The sequence below is a fragment of the Haematobia irritans genome, chromosome 4, assembly GCF_050003625.1.
Source record: "Haematobia irritans isolate KBUSLIRL chromosome 4, ASM5000362v1, whole genome shotgun sequence".
NCBI lineage: Eukaryota > Metazoa > Arthropoda > Insecta > Diptera > Muscidae > Haematobia > Haematobia irritans.
The window spans coordinates 104,331,170-104,357,438 of record NC_134400.1 but is presented as its reverse complement, the minus strand read 5'-3'; the positions used below and the strand labels follow the sequence as shown (position 1 = coordinate 104,357,438).

Below are 26,269 nucleotides of genomic sequence, written 5' to 3'. Positions count from 1 at the left end.
TGATCCAGGTATACTTAGGCTGTTAGACGAACTTCTAAGGAAGAGACGCATTTCAGCCACACTAGGACAAGCAAACATGCAAAGGTATGTGAACAGAGGCACTCCTCAAGGAGGAGTTCTATCACCACTTCTTTGGGATGTTGTTACAAACAACCTTCTGGTTTCCCTAGAAAAAGAAAGGATACAAGTGGTGGCATACGCAGATGATGTGGCGCTAGCAGTCAGGGGAAAATTCCCATCAACAGTTAGAGATATTATTCAGAGGGCCCTCCGGATGACTGAGAAATGGGCGAAAGATAATGGTCTTGGGGTAAATCCTGCAAAGACAGAACTAGTCATGTACTGCAAGCATCGCAAAACTCCCACGGTTAGGCCCATTTCCTTAGGGGGTATTGAAATTCCCTTTAGTGAGTGTGCAAAATACCTTGGCGTTATTTTGGATAGGAAGCTGAACTTTAAGCTTAATATTGAAGAAAGGGCGAGGAAAGCAACGGTAGCTTTATACTCGTGCAAAAAGGCAATAGGGAAAAAGTGGGGACTAAAACCAAAAATTGTGCATTGGCTGTTGTAGTCTGGTGGCCGGCACTTCACCAGCCGACAAGTTTAGATAAAGTTCAGCGTATGGCGTGCTTGTGTATCTCCGGTGCATTCAGCAAGACAGGAACAAATTCCCTTAATGTACTGCATCTATTGCCTTTAGACATTTTGGCCAAACAGTCAGCTGCTGTGCGGTTGCGCGAGCTATCGCTGTGGTCGGAAAAAAGTTACGGTCCTCAAAATAATGCCAGATGTGCCTAACGTAGTGGATTACACTTTGGCGAGACCACTTTCCGACAAAAAGTTTGAGACTCTAATTCCCAATAGTGAGGCGTGGTGTACACGAACCCCGGGGAATAAAAGATATATAGATTTCTACACTGATGGCTCCAAATTGGATGGACAAGTGGGTTTCGGAGTATATTCTAAAGATCTGGAACTTCGAATAGCGAACAAATTACCTGATCACTGTAGTATTTTTCAGGCTGAAATATTTGCAATAAGAGAAGTGGTGAATTGACTGAGAAGTAATGCTCCAAGCAATATTGGCATTAATATATACTCAGACAGTCAACCTGCAATAAAATCCTTGGACTCTGTGTTCCTCAACTCGAAAACGGCCATCGACTGCCGCAAATCTCTCAATGAGATGGATGAGCAGCACAATATTCACCTAATATGTGTGCCTGGCCATAGGAACATGCCGGGGAACTGCGAAGCAGATGAACTAGCAAGGCTAGGAACTACCTTACATATTCCAGGGGAACTAGAATCTGTTGGTATGTCTCTGGCTACCTGCAAGCTCTTACTGCGTGAGAAGGCTGTCATGATGGCAAATGTTCGATGGGAGAATTGCAAGGGTTGTAACGACCCCAAGCAAATATGACCCCATTTAAACTTAAACCGCACACTAGATATGCTAGTGTTCTCGAGACGCCAGATATCACTCCTGATATCTGCTATAACGGGTCGCTGCCTGATAGGCGAACTATAATGACTATTGTATGAGCTGTCATGATGCGGAGGAAAAGGAACACCTCTTGTGTGAGTGTCCTGCATTTTGTGTAAGGCGTAAGCAAATTTTAGGGGCATATAGCTTCAGATTACTGGCGGACCTGGAAAACGTTAACTTAAGCAGTCTGCTAATGTTTTTGGAGCAATCTGGTTGGTTCAACGGAAGAAAATAATCGAGAAGGTTCAGTGGTTAAAACTAGAAGTGCCCATATGTAATAGGTACTTTTAGTTAATGTGGTATCACAATGGACTGAATAGTCTAAGTGAGCCTGAATCTTAATCGGGCTGCCACTTTAACCTAACCTAACCTAACCTAAACTTGGGTCGACTGATCCTAATTTCTTTAGGATAAACAAAGCATTTCCGTGTTCCTTGAATCTCTTTCGTGAGAGATTACCTCCTTTTGAAGTCGTTACCTTAGAAAAGGTTCGACTTGTCAAAGTGCCACCTGTCGACCCGTCTACAGGTCGACTAATTGGGCCTAACTCTTGGTCATTGCCCAAATTTATAACCCCAGTCGATACCCGTCCACTGGGCCCTGAAGTTAGCAACCCAGTGGATGACTTTGAATTTCGCTACATGGTGGCTTAATATCCCACCACACTTGAAATTCGTAGTAGGTACTTATTACGATGAGTTAGTCCGCTATTAAAAAAAACACGTCGGTTCCGTTAGACGGTTGAATGGACTCCTTGCAACACTGCATATATCCTTTGTGCTTTGATATCCTTGAAGAGATTTATTGATTTTAGAAACTTCCAAGACCAATTCTAAGTTCCATGTTATCTTGAAATCTTCCATATTTGCGTATAAACTTCTTTGCGGCGAGTAGAAAAACTGGGCCCATAACCAAATAAAATCCTCTTTATTAAAATTAATATCCACAATTTCAAAAGATATTTGAAAATGTACTTGGTTACAAAGTTAATATTAAGGAAAATTTCCATTAGTTTTAATTAATGTGAAAATTAGTTGGGTGACTGATAACGAAATGCGACAACATCGTTGTTAGTTAGTTAGTGTGTAAATATAACCACAGGGATAGGCGGTAGGCGAACAGTTGCTTACGTGTATTTGTTATGGGAAGCCCAAAATCCCTGACGGAATACTGTTACAGCTAGGGGCATGTCGCCAAATTAAAATCTACTCTAGTTCCTTGGCGGAAAATGGTACAGTGTTGCCATCGCTTATCAAATTTTCGAACTCACCACTAGACATTGTTATTGCTTGGCCAAGTGGAAATTCTATTTTCTTGAAATAACCCAATAAATAACAAGACATTACATGTTTTTTTATTGACATAAAAAACAAAAACGGTAACAGGAGAAGAGGACATTTTTTTCCCGACAAGCTTATTGTATTTGTCGTCGCGGAAAAAATGTGTCGCCTATTACTATGGTTACATTTACACACTTAGATGAATATTCTTTTTAGAAGTCAATGAGAACGAATTTTAGATTCATCTATTATTTACATATGTCGAGTATAATTGCGATATTGCGTATTTTTTTCCAAATTAAGAACTTTTATATGTAAAAAAAATTCTTCGCAAATAAAGTTGAAATATTTTCCCCAAAAAGAGTTTTGATCTTTTTACACGTAAATATATGTCCAACAACAAATCGTTAGCTTTTAGACAAGCTCAGAAAAATAAAAGAAATATTAACAGAAAAATAAAAGAAATTGTGCATTAATTTCAAATGATTAATGGGATCGAAATATGCATGGAAATAAATGAAATACAAAAACTTTGAGATATTTTTGAGGTCTGGGTATTCGTTATAACCGTATTTGACTCTAATTAATGTAAAATATTTGGGCGAAGGTTCAGGAGTAATTGCACCGTGCGGCACATGTTCAAACAACGGCTTGAAACACTTTAAAATCTAATGGTCACGTTAATTTTAATACTATAAATGGACATAAAGCTTCCGCTTGAAGTGTAGAAAACTTGTATGTCGATGTTCTCGCATCGGGCGTAGAACATTGCTCATTCAATTTACTTTAATTTATTTTTGATATGACGGGTTGAACCGAAACTCGTAAACTAGTTGCACAAAAGAATCGGCTTCGGTATTAAGAAGCTGGCGCCAAATAACTACAATTATTATGAACAACACAATTACTTTTTTATAAATATCTGTGCTTTGGAATCGCACAATATTGGAGATGAACTGGGAATGAAGCGTACCATGAGTTTTGAATGTAGTATAACGAATTTAGACCGCTTTTAAGACGTTGAATACACTTAATGCATAGTTATTAAGGTGTTATTAGTATCTTTTGTAAAAACATCTTTTCTGTTTCTCCATTTGTAGACATTTAATGTTAAATATGTATATTCTTTGTTTTTTGGTCAATATCAAAAAAGACGTTTTAGAATAACCTGCAAGAAGAGCAGTCTAAATTCGTCGTATATGCTATTTCAACAAATTGATCATTTCAATAATTTTGTTGCGATTCGCATGTACATAAGCCTTGGCACACCACAGCATATTTATTAGCTTCTGATCATTTTTCTCATCCATAGCAATATCTTCAGATAACTGTGGATTGAATCTGAAATTAAACAAGGAAATATATATTTGTTAATACTAGATTAATAGAGTTTTTAAGTGAGGTGAGTATGGGATCTTCTTTTCATATTCCGTACATTTAAAAAACAATTCAAATTTATAAATAGGTAATTTGGTTGCAGTTACTCAACGATAATAATATATGAATAACAGACAACAAAGTCGCATCGGTTGCTAGATCACTCTCTTCTCGACTCATTTACCTCTATATACACTTATATAAAAGTCTGCTAAAAACAGCAGTCAATGTATGCTGTTGTATTTTTGTACTTCAGGGTCTAACGTACAACAAATTATAACATTTTTAGGTTATAAATTTTTCCCAAAAGCTTATTTATATTACAAGCTCCTAAATACGATCAGCAAACAGATTTTTGGGCAAATACTACAGATATTCATACAATATTGCTTCAATTGTGTAAGTTTAGCTCCTAAAATGTTTTAGTGTAATCGAGGTTAAAAACAAGTAAGAAAAGTCTAAATTTTCGATACCATATCACATCCGTCAAATTTGTTGGGTGCTATATATAAAGGTTTGACCCAAATACATACATTTAAATATCACTCGATCTGGACAGAATTTGATAGACTTCTACAAAATCTATAGCCTCAAAATTTAAGTCGGCTAATGCACTAGGGTGGAACAAATTTTAGTAAAAAAATATGGGAAACATTTAAATCTGAAGCAATTTTAAGGAAACTTCGCAAAAGTTTATTTATGATTTATCGCTCGATATATATGTATTAGAAGTTTAGGAAAATTAGAGTCATTTTTACAACTTTTCGACTAAGCAGTGGCGATTTAACAAGGAAAATGTTGGTATTTTGACCATTTTTGTCGAAATCAGAAAAACATATATATGGGAGTTATATCTAAATCTGAACCGATGTCAACCAAATTTGGCACGCATAGCTACAATGCTAATTCTACTCCCTGTGCAAAATTTCAACTAAATCGGAGTTAAAAATTTGCCTCTGTGGTCATTTGAGTGTAAATCGGGCGAAAGCTATATATGGGAGCTATATCTAAATCTGAACCGATTTCAACCAAATTTGACACGCGTAGCTATAATGCTAATTCTGCTCCCTGTGCAAAATTTCAACTAAATCGGAGCAAAAACTTGGCCTCTGTGGGCAAATGAGTGTAAATCGGGCGAAAGCTATATATGGGAGCTATATCTAAATCTGAACCGATTTGGCTGATATTTTGTAAGTTTTTCGAGACTATTAAAATATTCGGATGTGCGGAATTTGAGGAAGATCGGTTGATATACACGCCAATTATGACCAGATCGGTGAAAAATATACATGGCAGCTATATCTAAATCTGAACCGATTTTTTCCAAAATCAATAGGGATCGTCTTTGAGCCGAAACAGGACCCTATACCAAATTTTAGGACAATCGGACTAAAACTGCGAGCTGTACTTTGCACACAAAAATACACCAACAGACAGACAGACAGACGGACAGACAGACAGACGGACATCGCTAAATCGACTCAGAATTCAATTCTAAGATGATCGGTATACTAAACGATGGGTCTCAGACTTTTCCTTCTTGACGTTACATACAAATGCACAAACTTATTATACCCTGTACCACAGTAGTGGTGAAGGGTATAAAAATATGGGAAACGTTTAAATCTGAAGCAGTTTTAAGGAAACTTCGAAAAAGTTTATTTATGATTTATCCCTCGATATATATGTATTAGAAGTTTAGGAAAATTAGAGCTGTTTTTACAACTTTTCGACTAAGCAGTGGCGATTTTACAAGGAAAATGTTGGTATTTTGACCAATTTTTTCGAAATCAGAAAAACATATATATGGGAGCTATATCTAAGTCTGAACCGATTTCAACCAAATTTGGCTCGCATAGCAACAATGCTAATTCTACTCCCTGTGCAAAATTTCAACTAAATAGGAGTTAAAAATTGGCCTCTGTGGTCATATGAGTGTAAATCGGGCGAAAGCTATATATTGGAGCTATATCTAAATCTGAACCGATTTCAACCAAATTTGGCACGCATAGCTACAATGCTAATTCTACTCCCTGTGCAAAATTTCAACCAAATTGGGGAAAAACTGGCTTCTCGGACCGTCTTAGTCCATATCGGGCGAAAGATATATATGGGAGCTATATCTTAATCTGAACCGATTTCAATAAAATTTGGCACACTTGACTATAGTACTAATTGTTCTTCTTGTGCAAAATTTTAGGCAAATTAGGGTAAAACTCTGGCTTCTGGGGCCATATAAGTCCATATCGGGCGATATATATATATATATATATATGGGAGCTATATCTAAATCTGAACCGATTTCTTCCAAAATCAATCTATTATGAGCCAAACACATACTTGTGCCAAATTTGAAGTCGATTGGACTAAAACTGCGACCTAGACTTTGATTACAAAAATGTGTTCACGGACAGACGGACATCGCTATATCGACTCAAGAGCCCACCCTGAGCATTTTTGCCAAAGACACCATGTGTCTATCTCGTCTCCTTCTGGGTGTTGCAAACATATGCACTAACTTATAATACCCTGTTCCACAGTGTGGAGCAGGGTATAAGTAGCAGACAATGTTTGATATTTCAGCAAACAGTGACTGCTTTCCCTTTTTCAGCTGACTTTTAGCTGTTTTAACAGACTTTTCTGCTGTCCCTACTAAAAAATTTCTTTGAGTGTACTTCCGCTAATTCTTACAGTATATTCTTGCCCCATAACAGGTTCTATTCTAGTAAACATGTCGCATCATTAAGTGTATGAGTACTGCCTCGTCCTCTTTGGTAAACACGCAGAAGCGATTGCCAAAATTGTTGGGAGTGGAAATAATATCCTGAAGGCATAGGTTGATAGCATGAAGGATAACATAAGGAGGCGATTCAAAAAACCTAAGAGTCGAGTGGTCGCCCCTTGAATATGCGAATATGCGGCACCTTTTAGACTCCCAGTATAAGCGAAACCGAATGGAGAAGCCTACAGTCGGTGTAGAATACAGCGCTGCGGAATGTTACCGGATATCACTATAAGAAACCGGAACAACATCAGCAGAATAAGTTCAAAACGATCTCGGTTAGTCAACACCGCGATCTCATCACCGACCAGCACCTGATATAATATTATTGGTGACGACCGTGATTAGGAAACATTAGGATCAATCCCACGGCGGTGGGTTCTCTGCACCGGATGGGTCCAGCTCATTGGTCAGCGGCTACCACTTTAATTTACGTGTTGTTTGGTCCGTATTTTTGTGTTGGAAGGGGTGCATCTCGGAAAGCCTTCTCCGCTTGCTTTGGTCCGAGCAGGGATATGCGTCTTACAGACTATAAGTTTTTCCGGACGGAATGTATGTGTTTGTAAAGAATCTTACAGTGTGTCCCATCGATACGACAATTCGTTGATGGCTAAATAATCGGTAAATGTGTTATCGATCCCATAAACATGCAGCAGTATTGATTGTACCTTCGGACTTAATTTATAATGTGGCCAATATATGGGATATGTTCGACACGACCACTGTACTTATAGTCTGAAAGGCGCAATAGAGGAAAATCTCGGACCATGGTACTCTTCAGTCTGTCGAAACCAATTTCACAATCGCTCGGTTTCGGTGAGTTATAAGCGGTGCCTGGTATGGGGACATTTTCGGAACAGTTGCGGCCTAAAATCACTACGGGAGCATAGTCATATTGACTATGTGGCAGGATGTTTTGTCAACGACAGCAGCAGTGGGTCGTCACACTCGTCCCGCTCAACAATATTCCCCGCCGCAGCATCTAACACCGAATATTGTTGTATCAGTTCCGGAAAGTGCAACCATTTCGTGCATTGTAGAACGACACTAGTGACCCGTATATGGAATGTATGGGGGTAGCAGTCAACTCTGGGACTGCCGAGATAGAGATAGATACAACGTGTTTATACCGGCAGAGGTTAGCTGTGATCCAGGTTATTGCCCACACATTGCGTGGTTGCTTAACCGATTGGTGCTACGAGACCCTAATGCCCACCATGAACTTTGGCATTATCTCCTGGGTAATGACCAATAGCTTTGACAGAGCAACTAGATGACTCCACATTTTGCACGGTGAACGAAGGTAGGGTTCCTCAAGGTGGGGTGATATCTTCGGCACTGTTCAACCTTTTCCAAACCTCTATTCCATCACCTCCTGACGACATTGAGATTGTATCTTATGCGGTCGACTGTACAATCATGACATCGGAGCCTATTGTTAATGACATATGCGAACGATTAAACATCTACCTTGATCATCTTACCAGTTATTTCACTGCTTAAGTATATCCCCTACAAAATCCTCAGACACACTATTCACTACTTGAACACCAGAAATAAGCAGGCAGAATCGACGACGAGATAATTCCGACCTCACACAACCCCAAGATTCTCGGGATTACATTCGACAGCCGTTTAAACCATCTGATCCATCTGCAGGGCCACATAGGATGCGTCACCTTTCCGATTGCCCGGCCAAACCTACCCGACTCACCACCAGATAACTCTGGACACATTTTTCTCACATCGTGGTACAAACCCGATAGACCTGACACATATTTTACTCTGGACGCATCCAGTAGAGGTAACCCTCTTCCTTGAACCGAATATAGATGCTTGAAATGTTAATTAGCCTCAATGTAATTGTATTGGTTTTTCTTCTCTTCCCATATTTGTAAAATACGTATTAATTTCAGGGGCTTCAACAACAACTCCAACCTATTTCAATCTGAGAACAAGTCGACATGAAGATAGTTCACAGAAAATCGCACTGCAATAACCACGTCTGTGATTTGATTTACCTGCCCGGAGGTCAATCGATAATCACAACGAGTGGTCAAAAGTAAGAATCGACCAATTAAAACATAGTTAACATGTGCTTACAGATATCTTATTTGGCCGGGGATTACTTTTAGGTGACGACGTGAATCTTGCAGAAAATAATAAATTATAATCAGAGCCTTACTATTTTTGCCAAATATACGCAAAATATCTTATTTCTTTCCGTTTTTTTCTTGCTCAAAAACTTACGCACTTACCTATAATATGGAACACCAATGGTACTACACCAGGCGCGAGCTCGATCAACGACTCTGCCATCTGAAGCTGTTGCTTGATCAACAAGCAAATTTCCTAAAATAAACCGTATGTTATACATTTCGAAATATTAAAAATAATTTGGTGGTACTACCTATGGTTGATAACCCATATGCAAGTTTTGCTGTATCCCAAATACTTTCAGGTCGGAAAACATCAATATCTTTCAATTCTGTCACAGGTATCAAACCAGTACCTATTGAAACAACAACAGAAACCTGCAATGGTGTTCAAAAGTATAGAAAATGCATTTATGGTCAATAAGAAATCATTCTTACCGGTACAGCCTCGCTTTCACGTCCAACACTACGTAATGCCATATTATATTCGTGAATTTCAGTCATTGCATCTAAGGTGGGATTATTTGCTATTAAACCGCCATCCAAAAATCGTCCAAAAGCCCTACAAAACAGTTTTTGATGTTTAATTATTATAAAGAATTTGTTGTTGCATATTAATTTTTAAAATTTATTAGAATATATTTTGAAATTCAATAATTACCTAAAATATGAAGGTGCTGCTCCTGTAGCCCGAGCTGCTCTCCATACCAATTGGTCCTTAGGATCTGGAGGAGGACTTCTGCGATTGGCTGATCAAAATTCGGATAGTTAGTATAGATACATAATAACTATAGGTAACTTACTTATTGGTGTTACAATACCCAAAATGTCGCTGGCAGATTGGTAGCTTCGGAATAAATGCAAATCTACGGGTTTTCGGTCAGCCATAACACCTGTTACCATCACTTTTGGATGTTTGATATCAGTCATAACTGTAAATTCACCCAAATTATCCTTCAATATTGATTCGAAAAATTCACTAGGATATGGTCGAGATCCAACAAAACATTGCTCTTTCATGCGTAAATATAATCCCATACACTGACGCATTGTTTTACCACATCCAAGACCCAATGCCAAGATACCCCCGGTACTAGTTCCGGCAATCCAATCAAACATATGCACAATAGGCGTTTGAGAAATTTTCTCAATTTCAAGAAGAACTTGGACAAGAACTAAACCACGAATACCACCGCCATCTAAACACAGTAAACGGCCTCTTCCATATGGTCTGTCAACTTTTTGACTGGAAAGGGCGGAATTTAAAGACATGTTTGAGGATGTGGCATCTGGGGAGCCTTTCGCCGAGCCGGCTTCTTCATCCTCAATGGCATTCATATTATATACACTGCTACTTGGTGAAGCTGAAAATACATGGGTTACTATAGGTCTTGAGTACTACAAGATATTCTAAAATATTTCACGTACCCTTCTTAGAATCGGCATTTACTTTAAACATCCCCAGAAGAGCGTCCATGATGCTTTGTCCTTTTTCAACCTTTTCAGTATTAACCACTACTGGAGGCCTAATTGGGCGAAATTTATTTCTATTAAGTAAAATTCTTTTCAAACTCCCTAAAACTATTGAAAAATTACTCTTTCATATCATTCATGAAATCATTTGCTACAGACGTAAACATTGACATAGCACCCTGCCTGCTGGTGGAAGCCAGCATTGTTTCAATATGTTCCCTTTTTTCTACAGATTCAGGGGCCTCTGGAGGTATTCCGTTATAAGTGCCGGTAGGGCTGCATCCAGCTGGGCATTTGCCTTTAGCATCATTGCAACTGAAAAATAATTATTAATATATATAATATAATGGCTGATGGTTTAATTCTATAGTGATAATAAAATCGTGCAACATCAAAAGAGATGTAGCAGCAACAATAAATGATTAAATACAAAATATATATTCACATCACTTCGTTGTTGACAAAGATTTTCTTTCTATCATTGCGAAACTCTATAATCATCATGGATGATATTCAATATAAAGTGCAAGTACTGGTCTGAAGAAATGGTTTAAAAATTTCCTCCACTATTAGAATGATTAATTTGTTATTTTTTTATTCCAATAATAGCGAATTTCATTAAGTATATCAACTGATGGGATTCGTTAGACCAATCTAAGAGGCACCGATGAATTGATAGACGTTAAAGTACTACAACAATAAAGATAAGAGATAATATAAACAAAGAGTTTTAAATCTTATTCATTGTGAAGACAGACTTTTAATATCATTCTGTACAACCGCTTTCTGGATCATTGTTGTTGTAACAGTGTGTTGCGTTATCATCCATTTCGTGTTGTGCCGTTGGTACATCAGCTTGTATCTACATCGAGGAACTCTGCGACTATGAAGGGATGCGTGTGATCTGGTAGTGAGACGAGTAGGTTTGGCTGGGCGGACGAGTGTTATGTGGCGCTTGGTTGCAGATAGGACACGCGTCAGCTACGCTGCTATCAATCATTGATAGGTTAGGTTAGGTGGCAGCCCGATGTATCAGGCTCACTTAGACTATTCAGTCCATTGTGATACCACATTGGTGAACTTCTCTCTTATCACTGAGTGCTGCCCGATTCCATGTTAAGCTTAATGACAAGGGACCTCCTTTTTATAGCCGAGGCCGAACGGCGTTCCACATTGCACTGAAATCACTTAGAGAAGCTTTGAAAACCCTCAGAAATGTCACCAGCATTACTGAGGTGGGATAATCCACCGCTGAAAAACTTTTTGGTGTTCGGTCGAATCAGGAATCGAACCCACGACCTTGTGTATGCAAGGCGGGCATGCTAACCATTGCACCACGGTGGTTCCAATCATTGATAGATAGGAAATGAGGCTGCTGCAGCCTTATCGTAGTTGGGCCAAAACTGGTGGGTCTCATTCCTCCGGTGCTATGGGCGGTGAAGGGACTTGCGCTCTAGCTAATGTAAATCAACACTTACATTCGTAGGTAGTGGATGTTTATGGATGATTACTGCGAACAACCCAGGAGATACTGTTCTGGTAACATGTAATTGTGTCTACGCACTAGGTGGCATATATCTAGCAGTAAAATTACTGGTGAGATTGGCAAGGTAGACGTGTGAAATCGATAGCAGATGTCATATATAATGGAGCCGGATAGGTAGAGGTTGAAAAGTGCCAGAGATATCACCCGACATTGGGGAACTCCCTGCTTCACTCTATCGACTTTTTAGCTCTAAATTCCACATAGGACAGGCGCCCACACAGATAATTTAGAACCCAAGGTTTGATTCCTGCCGGTAGGGACGTATTGTTGATATCCTCGAACAGTCTGGTGCTATGTAGTTTACGGAATCCATATTGATGGTTGGCAGCTGGAAAAATCACCACAAGGCTGGGGAGGAGTAGTGTCTCAAGTGTCTTGGTTACTGGCGAGATAAGGGAAATCGGCCCATGAGATTCATCCTTGCGCGAGACTTTGTCTGGCTTCAGTAGTGGTATCACCCAACCCATTTTCCAAACATCGGGTACAATGAGTGGGGAGGGGTAGTGCCTCAAGTGTCTTGGTTACTGGTGAAAGTAGGGAAATCGCCCTATAAGATTCATCCTTGCGCGAGACTTTGTCTGGCTTCAGTAGTGGTATCACCCAACCCATTTTCCAGACATCGGGTACAATGAGTGATTCCAACAACAAATTGAGGAGTTTTGTCAAGTAATCAGCTCCCAGCATTCCCAGATGCTTCAGCATTAGCATAGAAATACCGTCGGGGTCCAGCGCCTTCTATAGTTTCGACCAGCGACTGTTACGGTGATGCCCCGGAAAACGCTCTGGGCAACATGAACATTGGAGGGGACGGGAGCTCACTGAAGCCACAGCCTGTGTATTGTCTTAAGCTGTCTCCGTTAGGTTGTAGAGGATGACGTCAATTTTGTATTGAATTTATATCTTAGACCAATATAGGTCCATTGTGATTCCTCGATGTGATATTTTCATCTTCTTCCTTCCGATGCGGCCTTTGGCATAGTCCCAGAACTTCCACATGTCCGTTTCTTTAAAATAAATCTAAGAACAACCAACTAGAGTCCCTGATGAAGGCAGGTATGTTCCTTAAACTGCGCTCCCGCAGATCAGTACTGTCCTAGTTGTTTTTTTTTTGGCTGATAAACGTCCGGAATTCAAAGGTTATGAAATCCTGCCTTGTAGTCGGTATCACTATACACCTACAGCGATGTTAAACCGGAGCAATTCCGGAAGTGCATTCACTCCAGGCACCTGTTACACCTCACCGAAACCAAATCTGTTTTTGGCAGAATGAACAGTTTTCTTCTATCCCTACTCGGACTAAAAGCAAAAACTCCCCGGATGCACCTCCTCCACCACAAAAAGACAGACGAAACAACACGTACACTGGCAGCCGTTACACCAGTCTCATTGCATCAGTCACAGAAGCTCTGAAGGTACTGATGTGGGCAGATTCCATGCTGAGGTGATACTCATGAGACTGAAGAGCTTAGACTCGCTCGGAAACGCAGATTGCAGATACACAGAAATCCTTGCTTCAATTAGGCAGGATATGACGACATAATATATGGCGACTCATCATATACATATTTATAAGGGCAAGTCGAAAACGATTATATCAAGTGTAGAGGATTGGGAAAAAAGGCGCATACATATTATAGATCTGAACATTTATACGGATGGATCGAAAATGGTTAAAGGCACTAGCAGTAGTATTTACTGCGAAGAGTTGTGGATTAGTCTCAATAGTGACGGCGCGTTTCCGAGGAGTTTTGGATATCGTATACGACTGTTTTCGACGTAGTGGGATTCTCAGAAGCGCCCCCAAATTCAAAAAATGTTGGCAGGGATTTTTCAGACGGAGGTAAATGACATTACAAAAGCTGCAGAACTCCTGTTGATGACCCGATTTTCAGAATCGATAAGCTTCTTCATCGACAGTCAGGCAGCAATAAAGGGTAATCCGAACGTCGAAGGAATTCAGCCACTTTCGTAGAGAGCTTAGAGCTCTCACTGAACAGCATAATATTACTTTCTGCTGGGAACCTGGCCATTATGGAATAATGGATAATGAGGAGGCGGATGTGCTGGCTAAAGAAGGCGCATGCGGAACGAATAACATGTATGTGTCAAATATATTGAAAGGAAAGGATGTTGGTATGGATCGAACATATGGTAAGGATTGGCTTAATGACTGATGATACCTGGAGGCAACGGAAGACTGCTACCATTTTCAGTGCCACTGGCCACCATTATCATTTTGAAGAAACCAGATACTGGGCTCCTTTTTCTTCGAGGATACTACCGATGTATGGGACTGTAATCTGCAGAACATATTTGCATCAACACTTCTGGATGGAAGACCTAGAAAACTCGTTTGGAAACGCGAATATGATGGGATCAATCCTGACGGAGGAAGATAGATGATGAAGCGGAAACAAGTATGACGAATCATAATCGGCCCATGTGGTCTAAGTGAAAACCAATTCCATTTCTACGGATTGGTGTCATCCTCTATAACCTAACCTAACCATGTGGCAGCCGCTGGCCGATAAGTAGGACCCATCGGGTCAATCCGGTGAAAAGAACCCGTTGGGTATAATGTCACTTGAGAGTTCGGCCAATTCTGTCCAAAGTCGCCATTGACTTAATCTTCGTATACACACTGTAAACAGAACCATTATTGGTTCTCATTGTAAGGTGAGTCCACAGTTCTTGAGAATATCCAAAAATCGTTCCAAACCTTCGTTGATGATCTTACCGGGAATTATCAAGTTATCGAGGTGCGCCAATAACTGACAAGCGTTCACTTGCTCTACTACCAGTCATAACAAAATCAAAGGTAGTAAAATAACGGTTACCAGCCAGCTGTGCGATTTGGTCGTTCAACAGCACTCTGTACTCTGCTTATGCGCCTTGAAGACTATAAGTTTATTCGGGCGACAGTAGTCGTGTCGAAGATATCCCATATATTGGCCACATTATAAGTTAAGTCCGAAGCATGACATATTTATTTTAGTCCCATTCACGCACATTCACGAGAGTTGCTCACGTCTCACGAGATCCACGCGTGTCACGAGAATTTCGTGTCAAGCGCACACTTCTAATCACTACCCAGTGATTTGTATCACTACACAGGTTTAAAAAGAAACACTTTTCGTCTGAGGCGTTTCTTACATATACATTCTTCTTAGAACCGAATATATTGTTACGAATTTGATAATTATAGATATAAGTTTATTTAAATTAGTTTCCGTTAATTTAAAATTTCAAATTGTAACGATAAAATTTCGCTATCACTTGTTGGAATCATCTATTCATTTTCTAGTATTTTCCTGAATTTCTTTTATGTTCTTTTGTTTGCTTACCGAAATGTTAGTTCTTACTCTCTCATAGAATAGCAACCCCTTTGCTTTGTTATTCTGCATTCTCATTTCATTTCATCTCATTGTCTATTGTCATTATTGTTGTTGTTGTAGTAGTGCGAGCATATATCTATGTGAGTGTGTATGTGTTTGGCAGCCACCAGGTAAACAACTTAATGGTCGTAGATCCTTCTAGCATTGTCTAAGAATGTTCTGGCGTTGCCAGAATATTGTAGTGCTACCAGAATGTTCTCGTATTGCCACACCGTCATATATAAAAGCGCTCGCATGCTGCTAACGGGTCAGTCTTAATTAAAGCGTCAAACGAATAACTTCAGTGTGAACGAATTGTAAAGTGTGAAGTCATAGTAAATAAATTGTAGATTGTCGTTATTTAGAAGAACTGTGTTTTAATTATCGGGTAATTAAAAACGCCTAAATATAAAAACGTAACAATTGGTGTCAGAAGTGGGATAACGAAAAAAAAAATCTACAATGAAGTTTAATGAGCTTCGTGTGGAAGACTTAAAAAGGGAATTGAGCAAACTGGACCTGCCGACAACAGGCAATAAGGCCCAGCTTCAAAAGCGTCTACTGGAAGAGTTTGAACGGCGTAATATGGACATTGCGACGCATGAGTTTGATTATAAGGAGGACATTGACGAATCAATACTCGTCAATACCAGCAGTGTAGAAAATCCATCTGTGGCTTCAAGTGTTGTGGATTACACCTCAATGCTCAATGTTTTAAGCAAAATGATGGAAGAAAACTCTAGAAAAATCATGGATGAGAATTCTAGAAAAATGGAAGAAAATTCTAGAAAAATGGAAGAAAATTCTAGAAAAATGGAAGAAAATTCTAGAAAAATGGAAGAAAATTCTAGAAAATTGCTGAAAGAAAATGCCCTACAAATGGAAGCAAATTCTAGAAAAATGGAAGAAAATTCTAGAAAATTGGAAGAAAAATTCGACGAAAATTCTAGAATGGTCAACGAAAAATTACAACAAATTTCTGAAGGCATGGAGAAACGTGTGGACCATATAGAAAATCAAATTGTGGAATTGGATAAGAAATTTGTGGTTCACGATGAAAAATTTCTACACCTTGAGAAAAAAATGTCAGAGCTGGAAATTAAAGGTGGTCCAGTGCGCGTCATCGAGGGCTCAAAAATCAAAACTCCTGTTTTCGATGGCTCAACGTCATTTGATGTCTTCAAATTCCAATTCGAAATGGTTGCTTGTAGAAATTTGTGGAATGACGATGATAAAGCAATTGAACTTCTATTGGCATTAAAGGGCAATGCTGCTGATGTGATACAAAGCATTCCCGCTGCTTCTAGAAATAACTATAATGAAGTAATAGCGGCACTTCAACGCAAGTATGGTGGAGAGCACAAGCAGGACATCTTCAGAATGGAATTGAGAGGAAGAATCCAGAAATCGAATGAAACCCTACAAGATTTCGCAACAGAAGTTGAGCGGCTAGTGCTTTTGACATACCCAGGTGAGTGTCATCCTCTTGTGGACCGCATCAAGATTGAAACCTTCGTCAATGGAATTCGAGACCCAGATATAAAATGTGCAACATATGCGTCACAAAAGGCTACATTCGCTGAAACAGTAACATTCGCACTTGCACAGGAGACTGCGAGATTGCTAGCGCGCCCTCAAATTCACAAGGTACGTAAAGTAGAGACAGAGTGTGATGAATCAAAGTCCGTTATTGAGTCGATGAAAGAGGCCATGAAGCAGGCAATGCAAGAAATGAAGCAAGAGGCAAATAAATCCCGGATCAAATGCTATAACTGTGATAAGCCGGGACATCTAGCTCGAGAATGCAAAGCACGACGCAAACGGTCAAGGTCCACATCACCATCTCCATTAAACAATAGCCATAAGAAGGTGACCCCACAGTCAAGTGAGTCACCTTTAAACTAAATCGAGCTAGTTCAGCGGGGCAAGAGCTGGCTCCCACAGACGATGGCCCCACCATCTCCATAGCAATAGTTCAACAGAAAAATAACAATTTAACTATTGCGGGTGTTATTAATGGCGACAAGCGTACTTTGACGTTGGATACTGGTGCATCAAAGTCTATCATTAGATCTGATTTAGTAAAAGGAAAAGTTACACCACTGATTGGAGTCAAGCTACGCACGGCTACAGGGGAACCCGCAACCGTATATGGAAAGGTCGCCGTAAAATTAACTATTGCTAACAAATCCGTTACTTATGATTTCATTGTGGCCGATATAGTAGACGAAGTTATAATTGGAGCGGATTTCATGATTGCTTTTGGCCTCAATCTGGATATGAAGCGTCGTGTAATGACATGGTGCGATGCCGAAATAACGGTAAACGTGGGATACGACGAGAATACACCTGTCAGACGTTTGACAACGAGCCAGTCAGAGTCTATACCACCGAATGCCGAAGCAATTATATGGGTTTCTATGAATGGAGATTGTGAAGTCGGCCAATTGTGGGTTGTTGAACCAGCAGAAAACAAAAGCAACAACATCTTGATAGCAAATGCCCTGGTAACAACGAACGAAGAGAGACTAATACCAGTTCGTGTCTTGAGCATGTCTGACAATCATGAGCAAATTGCAAAATTTTCTGATATTGGAAAATGTACACCAGCCGAGGCAATAATCAATTTGGAAGGCAACTCATCAAAGACACATGGAGCAGTGAGAAAACATCTAGAAGGGTATTTTGAGGCTTGGACACGTCATCTATCGCCGTCAGAGAGAAATAAAGCCAAGCAATTGTTGCGGAAAAACGCCTCTGCTTTTGCTTCTGAAAAGGGAAATCAAGGAAGAACATCTGTAGTGAAACATGAAATTAAAACCGCAGAAGAAAGGCCCATAAAACAGGCACCACGAAGTGTTCCCCTGGCAAAAAGAGACGAAGTTCAAAAGCTCATAAAGGAAATGGCGGAGAGTGGAGTGATCGAGCCATCATCAAGTCCTTGGTGTTCCCCAGTTGTGCTGGTCAAAAAGAAAGATGGAAGTACCCGATTCTGCGTGGACTACAGAAAACTGAATGATGTCACCAAAAAGGACAGTTATCCGCTTCCACGCATTGATGACACGTTGGACACACTAGCCGGAACAACATGGTTTTCTACGCTCGATTTGCAGAGTGGATATTGGCAAGTAGAGATCGCCGAGAAAGACAAGGAAAAGACGGCTTTTGGCGTTAATGGCGGTCTCTGGCAATTCAATGTAATGCCGTTCGGGCTCTGCAACGCTCCGGCTACCTTCGAAAGATTGATGGAGCGGGTACTGAAGGGGTTGCACTGGAAATCGTGCTTGATATACTTGGATGACATCATAGTGATGGGCAAAACATTTGACGAGCACCTTAAGAACTTGAAAGACGTTATCCAGCAATTGTCAGCCGCTGGTCTACGCCTTAACGCAAAGAAATGCTCCCTTTTTCAGCGGGAAGTTAAATACCTGGGTCATCATGTGACTGCAGGGGGCATATCCACCGATGAAGACAAAATCCAAGCTGTCAGAGATTGGCCACGACCCCGAAATCTCCACGAATTAAGAAGTTTCCTTGGGTTATGTACATATTACCGACGATTCGTCCCAAACTTCGCCAGCATCGCCGCTAGTCTCCATAAATTGACGCAAAAAGGTCAGAAGTTCCAGTGGAGCGACGAACAGGAGGATTCATTCCAACATTTAAAAGAACTTTTATGTTCAGCTCCTGTTCTAGCGTATCCTATTCCGGGCGAAAAATTTGTTTTGGATACAGATGCTAGCGCGCATGGTATTGGAGGTGTGCTATCCCAGCAGATAGACGGCAAGGAGAAGGTCATCGGATATTTCAGCCGAACGTTGTCCAAGCCCGAAAAGAACTACTGTGTAACGCGACGAGAGCTGCTAGCCGTCATAGAGGGTGTAAAACATTATCATGAATATTTGTATGGACAACACTTCTTGCTCAGGACTGATCACTCAGCTCTACGATGGTTGCTCCAATTCAAGAATCCGGAAGCTCAACTGGCACGTTGGATCGAGAGGCTCCAAAGCTATAATTTCAGTATCGAGCATAGAAAAGGTGGAAAACACGGTAACGCTGACGCTTTGTCACGTCGACCTTGCAGTATAGAATGCAAGCACTGCTCGAAAGCTGAACATAAGGAGGAGATTGTTGATATTCGGCTGTTACACATCGAATCTGGAGTGGACTGGCCAACAGAACAGCGTAAAGATCCCATTTTGAACAAAATTATCTCGGCAAAGGAAGAGAACAAGAAGCCCAGTAAGAAAGACATCGCAGCCGAAAGTCCACTTATGAAATCATACTGGGCTCAATGGGATAGTTTAGTTCTAGTCAATGGATCCCTGCAACGTAAATGGGAAAGCGAAGATGGCAAGAGCAGCCGAAATTTGATCATCGTTCCAGATTCCAAAATAAGAGACGTTTTGGCGGAGTTCCATAATGGTCCCAGTGGAGGTCATCTGGGAATAACCAAAACCGCCGAGAAAGTGAAGCAACGATTCTACTGGGTTGGATGCCAGAAATCAATTGCTGAATGGGTAGCCAATTGCGAGAAGTGCATGAAGGCGAAAGGTCCAACAAGGAAAAGTCGAGGTCCTATGCAAGAATATAGACCAGGAGCCCCGTTTGAAAGAATAGCAATGGACGTGGCAGGCCCTTTCCCAGTAAGTGATTCTGGAAACCGTTATGTCCTTGTGGTCATGGATTACTTCAGCAAATGGCCGGAGGTGTATGCAATTCCAAACCAAGAGGCAAAAACGATTGTGGATGTTGTCAACAAAAACTGGATATGTCGCTACGGTGTGCCGTCCGAGATTCACTCAGACCAGGGAAGAAATTTTGAATCGGCCATATTCAAAGAGATGTGTGAATCCCTTGGTATCAAGAAAACGAGGACTACACCATTACATCCACAATCCGATGGCATGGTAGAAAGGTTTAATCGCACTCTGGAGGAACATCTTCGAAAAGTAGTGGACAACGGCCAGAGGGACTGGGACGAGCATATACCAAAGTTTTTGCTGTCGTATAGATCTGCCATTCATGATTCCACCTCTCGAACACCGGCCAATGTTCTATTCGGAACTGAGTTGAAGTTGCCTGGAGATCTGATATTCGGCGCTAAACCTAATGAGCTCGCCATGGAAGAAAACAGAGACGACATCCCAAACACTTTCGGTGAAGTTCACGAATCAGTGCGCAACAAAATAAAAATGGTCAGCAACAGAATGAAGGCGAGATACGATCGTGCTGTAAATACTGAGGGCTTCCAAGAAGAAGAATTGGTTCTGCTATTTAACCCGCAACGAAAGAAAGGATTGTGTCCTAAACTGCAAACACAGTGGGAAGGCCCATACAAAGTCATCAAGAAGATCAATGATGTTGTATACCGGATTCAGAAGGACGACAGCCCTAGATCAAAGATGAAAGTTGTACATCTGGAACGATTGGCTCCTTACGGAACAGGTTCTGTGCCTGTTCGGGACGAACAGGCTTAAGCGGGAGGCAGTGTTACGAATTTGATAATTATAGATATAAGTTTATTTAAATTAGTTTCCGTTAATTTAAAATTTCAAATTGTAACGATAAAATTTCGCTATCACTTGTTGGAATCATCTATTCATTTTCTAGTATTTTCCTGAATTTCTTTTATGTTCTTTTGTTTGCTTACCGAAATGTTAGTTCTTACTCTCTCATAGAATAGCAACCCCTTTGCTTTGTTATTCTGCATTCTCATTTCATTTCATCTCATTGTCTATTGTCATTATTGTTGTTGTTGTAGTAGTGCGAGCATATATCTATGTGAGTGTGTATGTGTTTGGCAGCCACCAGGTAAACAACTTAATGGTCGTAGATCCTTCTAGCATTGTCTAAGAATGTTCTGGCGTTGCCAGAATATTGTAGTGCTACCAGAATGTTCTCGTATTGCCACACCGTCATATATAAAAGCGCTCGCATGCTGCTAACGGGTCAGTCTTAATTAAAGCGTCAAACGAATAACTTCAGTGTGAACGAATTGTAAAGTGTGAAGTCATAGTAAATAAATTGTAGATTGTCGTTATTTAGAAGAACTGTGTTTTAATTATCGGGTAATTAAAAACGCCTAAATATAAAAACGTAACAATATTAACCGATTTAAATAAATATCCGGTAAAAATTCGCCCGCGATGCTTTTTATATCGAAATTGTTTTAGAACCGCAGATATTACCCGATTTATACCTATATCCGGTTTAAAAGGAAATATTATTTTGTTTTGTTATTGTAATTTTCCAAACAATCGATTTACAACCAGGTTCCCATAACCGGTTTAAAACCGCTTCTGTTTTATTCTACCCGAAAAAAACAACTTCTAAGCCAAAATTAGTAAAATAGGTTACTATGCAAATGTCCACTTTTCACGGATACAATTAAATTCAAAAGCGCATAAATCCCTAAATTTAACATTAACGGATAGGTGGTAGTGTTGTTACAACGGGTTACTTAATACCTTTACATCGAACACTTTTCGATTTATAGCCAGTTTTGTAACAAAATCGGTTCACAAATACACATTTTTTAAGTAGAAACTAGATCAATAGCCGGAAAAACTAGGATCATGCCTCATTTGAAAGGTAATGCCTTTACCTTTTTAGTGATGTATATTTAAAAGTATCGATTCAGTAGAACCGGCTTTATTAAAGATTATTTACTTATACTTTAGGCTCGAATAACCGATTATCCGGTTACGACCGCAATCGGGTTACTGCTATTTCGACATAAAATTTAATTCTCTATCGACCCAAAAAACAAAATTTTTTTGAGTTGTATAGCTAAACTACAGTTGCTACTTTTTATTTTTCAATATCACCACAAATAACTTTGAGATTAATTTCTTCCAAACTCAAATACGAGTCTATTCAGAAAAATTAATCGTCTTTTTTCTTTATGCTGAATAAATTTGTGTTATCATCTATTTATATCAAAACAAGTAAGGAAAGTCTAAAGTCGGACGGGGCCGACTATATTATACCCTGCACCACTTTGTATTTAGATCTAAATTGTCGATACCATATCACATCCGTCAAATGTGTTGGGGGCTATATATAAAGGTTTGCCCCAAAAAAATCACTCGATCGGGATAGAATTTAATAGACTTCTACAAATTCTATAGACTCAAAATTTAAGTCGGCTAATGCACTAGGGTGAAACGCAATGTTATTAAAAAAAATATTGGAAAGATTTAAATCTGAAGCAATTTTAAGGAAACTTCACAAAAGTTTATTTATGATTTATCGCTCGATATATATATATATATATATATATGTATTTGAAGTTAAGGCAAATTACAGTCAGTTTTACAACTTTTCGACTAAGCAGAGGCGATTTTACAAGGAAGATATTGGTATTTTGACCATTTTGTCGAAATCAGAAAAACATATATATAGGAGCTATATCTAAATCTGAACCGATTCCAACCAAATTTGGCACGCATAGCTACAATGCTAATTATACTCTCTGTGCAAAATTTCAACTAAATCGGAGTAAAAAATTGGCCTCTGTGGTCATATGAGTCTAAATCGGGCGAAAGCTATATATGGGAGCTATATCTAAATCTGAACCGATTTCAATCAAATTTGGCACACTTGACTATAATGCTAATTGTACTCCTAGTGCAAAATTTGAACCAAATTGGGCCAAAACTCTGGCTTCTAGTACCATATTAGTCCATATCGGGCGAAAGATATATATGGGAGCTATATCTAAATCTGAACCGATTTCAATCAAATTTGGCACACATGACTATACTATGAATTGTACTACGTGTGCAAAATTTGAAGCAAATTGAACCAAAACTCTGGGTTCTAGGACCACAATAGTCCATATCGGGCGAAACATATATATAGGAGCTATATCTAAATCTGAACCGATTTCAATCAAATTTGGCACACATGACTATACTATGAATTGTACTTCGTGTGCAAAATTTGAACCAAATTGAACCAAAACTCTGGCTTCTAGGACCACAATAGTCCATACCGGGCGAAACATATATATAGGAGCTATATCTAAATCTGAACCGATTTCAATCAAATTTAGCACACATGACTATACTACTAATTGTACTCCTAGTGCAAAATTTCAACCAAATTGGGCCAAAACTCTGGCTTCTGGGGCCATATAAGTCCATATCGGGCGAAAGATATATATGGAAGCTATATCTAAATCTGAATCGATTTCAATAAAATTTGGCACACATGACTGTACTACTAATTGTACTCCTTGTGCAAAATTTCAAGCTAATCGGGATAAAACTCTGGCTTCTGGGTCTATATAAGTGCATATCGGGCGAAATATATATATGGGAGCTATATCTAAATCTGAACCGATTTCAATCAAATTTGACACACATGACTATACTAATAATTGTACTCCTAGTGCAAAATTTCAACCAAATTGGGCCAAAACTCTGGCATCTGGGGCCATATAAGTGCATATCGGGCGAATGATATATGGAGCTATATCTAAATCTGAACCGATTTCTTCCAAAATCAATAGGGTTCTATTCTGACCCAAAGGAACACGTGCCAAATTTGAAGGCGATTGGACTTATATTGCGACCTAGACTTTGATCACAAAAATTTGTTCACAGACAGACGGACGGACGGACAGGCGGACATGGTTATATCGACTCAGGGAACCACCCTGAGCATTATTGCCAAAGACACAATATGTCTACCTCGTCTCGTTCTGGGTGTTACAAACATATGCACTAACTTATAATACCCTGTTCCACAGTGTGGCGCAGGGTATAAAAATAAAATAACCACTCACCGTTTAGCTCCTACAGAATGCAAAATATATAGTATTTCATCCTGCTTGCTGCCCCCAGCCTCACTTCCGACCATGTGACGAGGTGTTACGCCGTTTTTATTCTTCATATTTATATCGCATCCAAATACCACCAAGCACTGAACAATATTCACCAATTTTTGTTCTATAGCTATATGTAACGGTGTATTACCATCTTTATCTACAATATCAATTTCAGCATCGTGAGCAAGAAGAGTGACCACACATTCAAAACGATTTCGGGCCACCATAACATGAAGAGCCGTGCGTCCATCGAAGTTCGTTGCATTAACGTTGCAGCCTTGCATTATTAATGCGTTCAGGGTTTCTCTCGAGGAACACCAATGTAATGGACTACCCCCGAATTTCATATCCTGAGTGTACAGTTTGTTGGCGTTTTGTTTCAAAAATTCTGCTACAGAGGTAGGAGTTGATGTTTTATATAATTTACTAATATTTTTTGCTTCGATGTTTACGTCTGCACCAGCAATAAGTAGAGCTTTTACGCATTCGGGCTTGTCAGACAAACACGCCAAATGAAGTGGTGTATAACCGTCAGAGTTAATGTGATTCAAATTCACGGTACTTTTTTCTATAAGGATCTAAAATGGTTTAAGAAATTAATTAAGTTTTTGAGAATATAAAGGGTGATTTGTTAAGAGCTTGATAACTTTTTTAAAAAAAAAAACGCATAAAATTTGCAAAATCTCATCGGTTCTTTATTTGAAACGTTAGATTGGTCCATGACATTTACTTTTTGAAGATAATTTCATTTAAATGTTGACCGCGGCTGCGTCTTAGGTGGTCCATTCGGAAAGTCCAATTTTGGGCAACTTTTTCGAGCATTTCGGCCGGAATAGCCCGAATTTCTTCGGAAATGTTGTCTTCCAAAGCTGGAATAGTTGCTGGCTTATTTCTGTAGACTTTAGACTTGACGTAGCCCCACAAAAAATAGTCTAAAGGCGTCAAATCGCATGATCTTGGTGGCCAACTTACCGGTCCATTTCTTGAGATGAATTGTTCTCCGAAGTTTTCCCTCAAAATGGCCATAGAATCGCGAGCTGTGTGGCATGTAGCGCCATCTTGTTGAAACCACATGTCAACCAAGTTCAGTTCTTCCATTTTTGGCAACAAAAAGTTTGTTAGCATCGAACGATAGCGATCGCCATTCACCGTAACGTTGCGTCCAACAGCATCTTTGAAAAAATACGGTCCAATGATTCCACCAGCGTACAAACCACACCAAACAGTGCATTTTTCGAGATGCATGGGCAGTTCTTGAACGGCTTCTGGTTGCTCTTCACTCCAAATGCGGCAATTTTGCTTATTTACGTAGCCATTCAACCAGAAATGAGCCTCATCGCTGAACAAAATTTGTCGATAAAAAAGCGGATTTTCTGCCAACTTTTCTAGGGCCCATTCACTGAAAATTCGACGTTGTGGCAGATCGTTCGTCTATTCATGATGAAATGTCAAAGCATACTGAGCATCTTTCTCTTTGACACCATGTCTGAAATCCCACGTGATCTGTCAAATACTAATGCATGAAAATCCTAACCTCAAAAGAATCACCCTTTATTTCAGTTGAACAAGTTTGTACAGTAAAACATATGTCCTATTGATAAAAATAAATAAAATATACTTTTTTAACATGCTTCTTTGGAAAGTCATTTTTATACCCTCCACCATAGGATGGGGGGTATATTAACTTTGTCATTCCGTTTGTAACACATCGAAATATTGCTCTAAGACCCCATAAAGTATATATATTCTGGGTCGTGGTGAAATTCTGAGTCGATCTGAGCATGTCCGTCCGTCCGTCCGTCCGTCCGTCTGTTGAAATCACGCTAACTTCCGAACGAAACAAGCTATTGACTTGAAACTTGGCACAAGTAGTTGTTATTGATGTAGGTCGGATGGTATTGCAAATGGGCCATATCGGTCCACTTTTACGTATAGCCCCCATATAAACGG

General features: G+C 39.7%; 1 protein-coding gene across 2 annotated transcripts in view; it reads right to left on the bottom strand.

Moving 5' to 3' along the window:
- Nucleotides 1-2,397: 2,397 nt before the first annotated feature.
- The window catches only part of iPLA2-VIA (calcium-independent phospholipase A2 VIA), a 50,565-nt gene continuing 26,693 nt past the window's right edge, over nt 2,398-26,269 (bottom strand). For both annotated transcript variants that reach the window (XM_075308031.1, XM_075308032.1), the window contains 9 exons: nt 24,278-24,897; nt 10,681-10,872; nt 10,513-10,610; nt 9,888-10,448; nt 9,746-9,833; nt 9,523-9,646; nt 9,339-9,462; nt 9,187-9,280; nt 2,398-4,110 (listed from right to left, as the gene is read on the bottom strand). In XM_075308031.1, the coding sequence (XP_075164146.1) occupies nt 3,972-4,110; nt 9,187-9,280; nt 9,339-9,462; nt 9,523-9,646; nt 9,746-9,833; nt 9,888-10,448; nt 10,513-10,610; nt 10,681-10,872; nt 24,278-24,897 (2,040 nt within the window). In that variant the 3' untranslated portion in view covers nt 2,398-3,971. The remainder of the gene's footprint in view (nt 4,111-9,186; nt 9,281-9,338; nt 9,463-9,522; nt 9,647-9,745; nt 9,834-9,887; nt 10,449-10,512; nt 10,611-10,680; nt 10,873-24,277; nt 24,898-26,269) is intronic.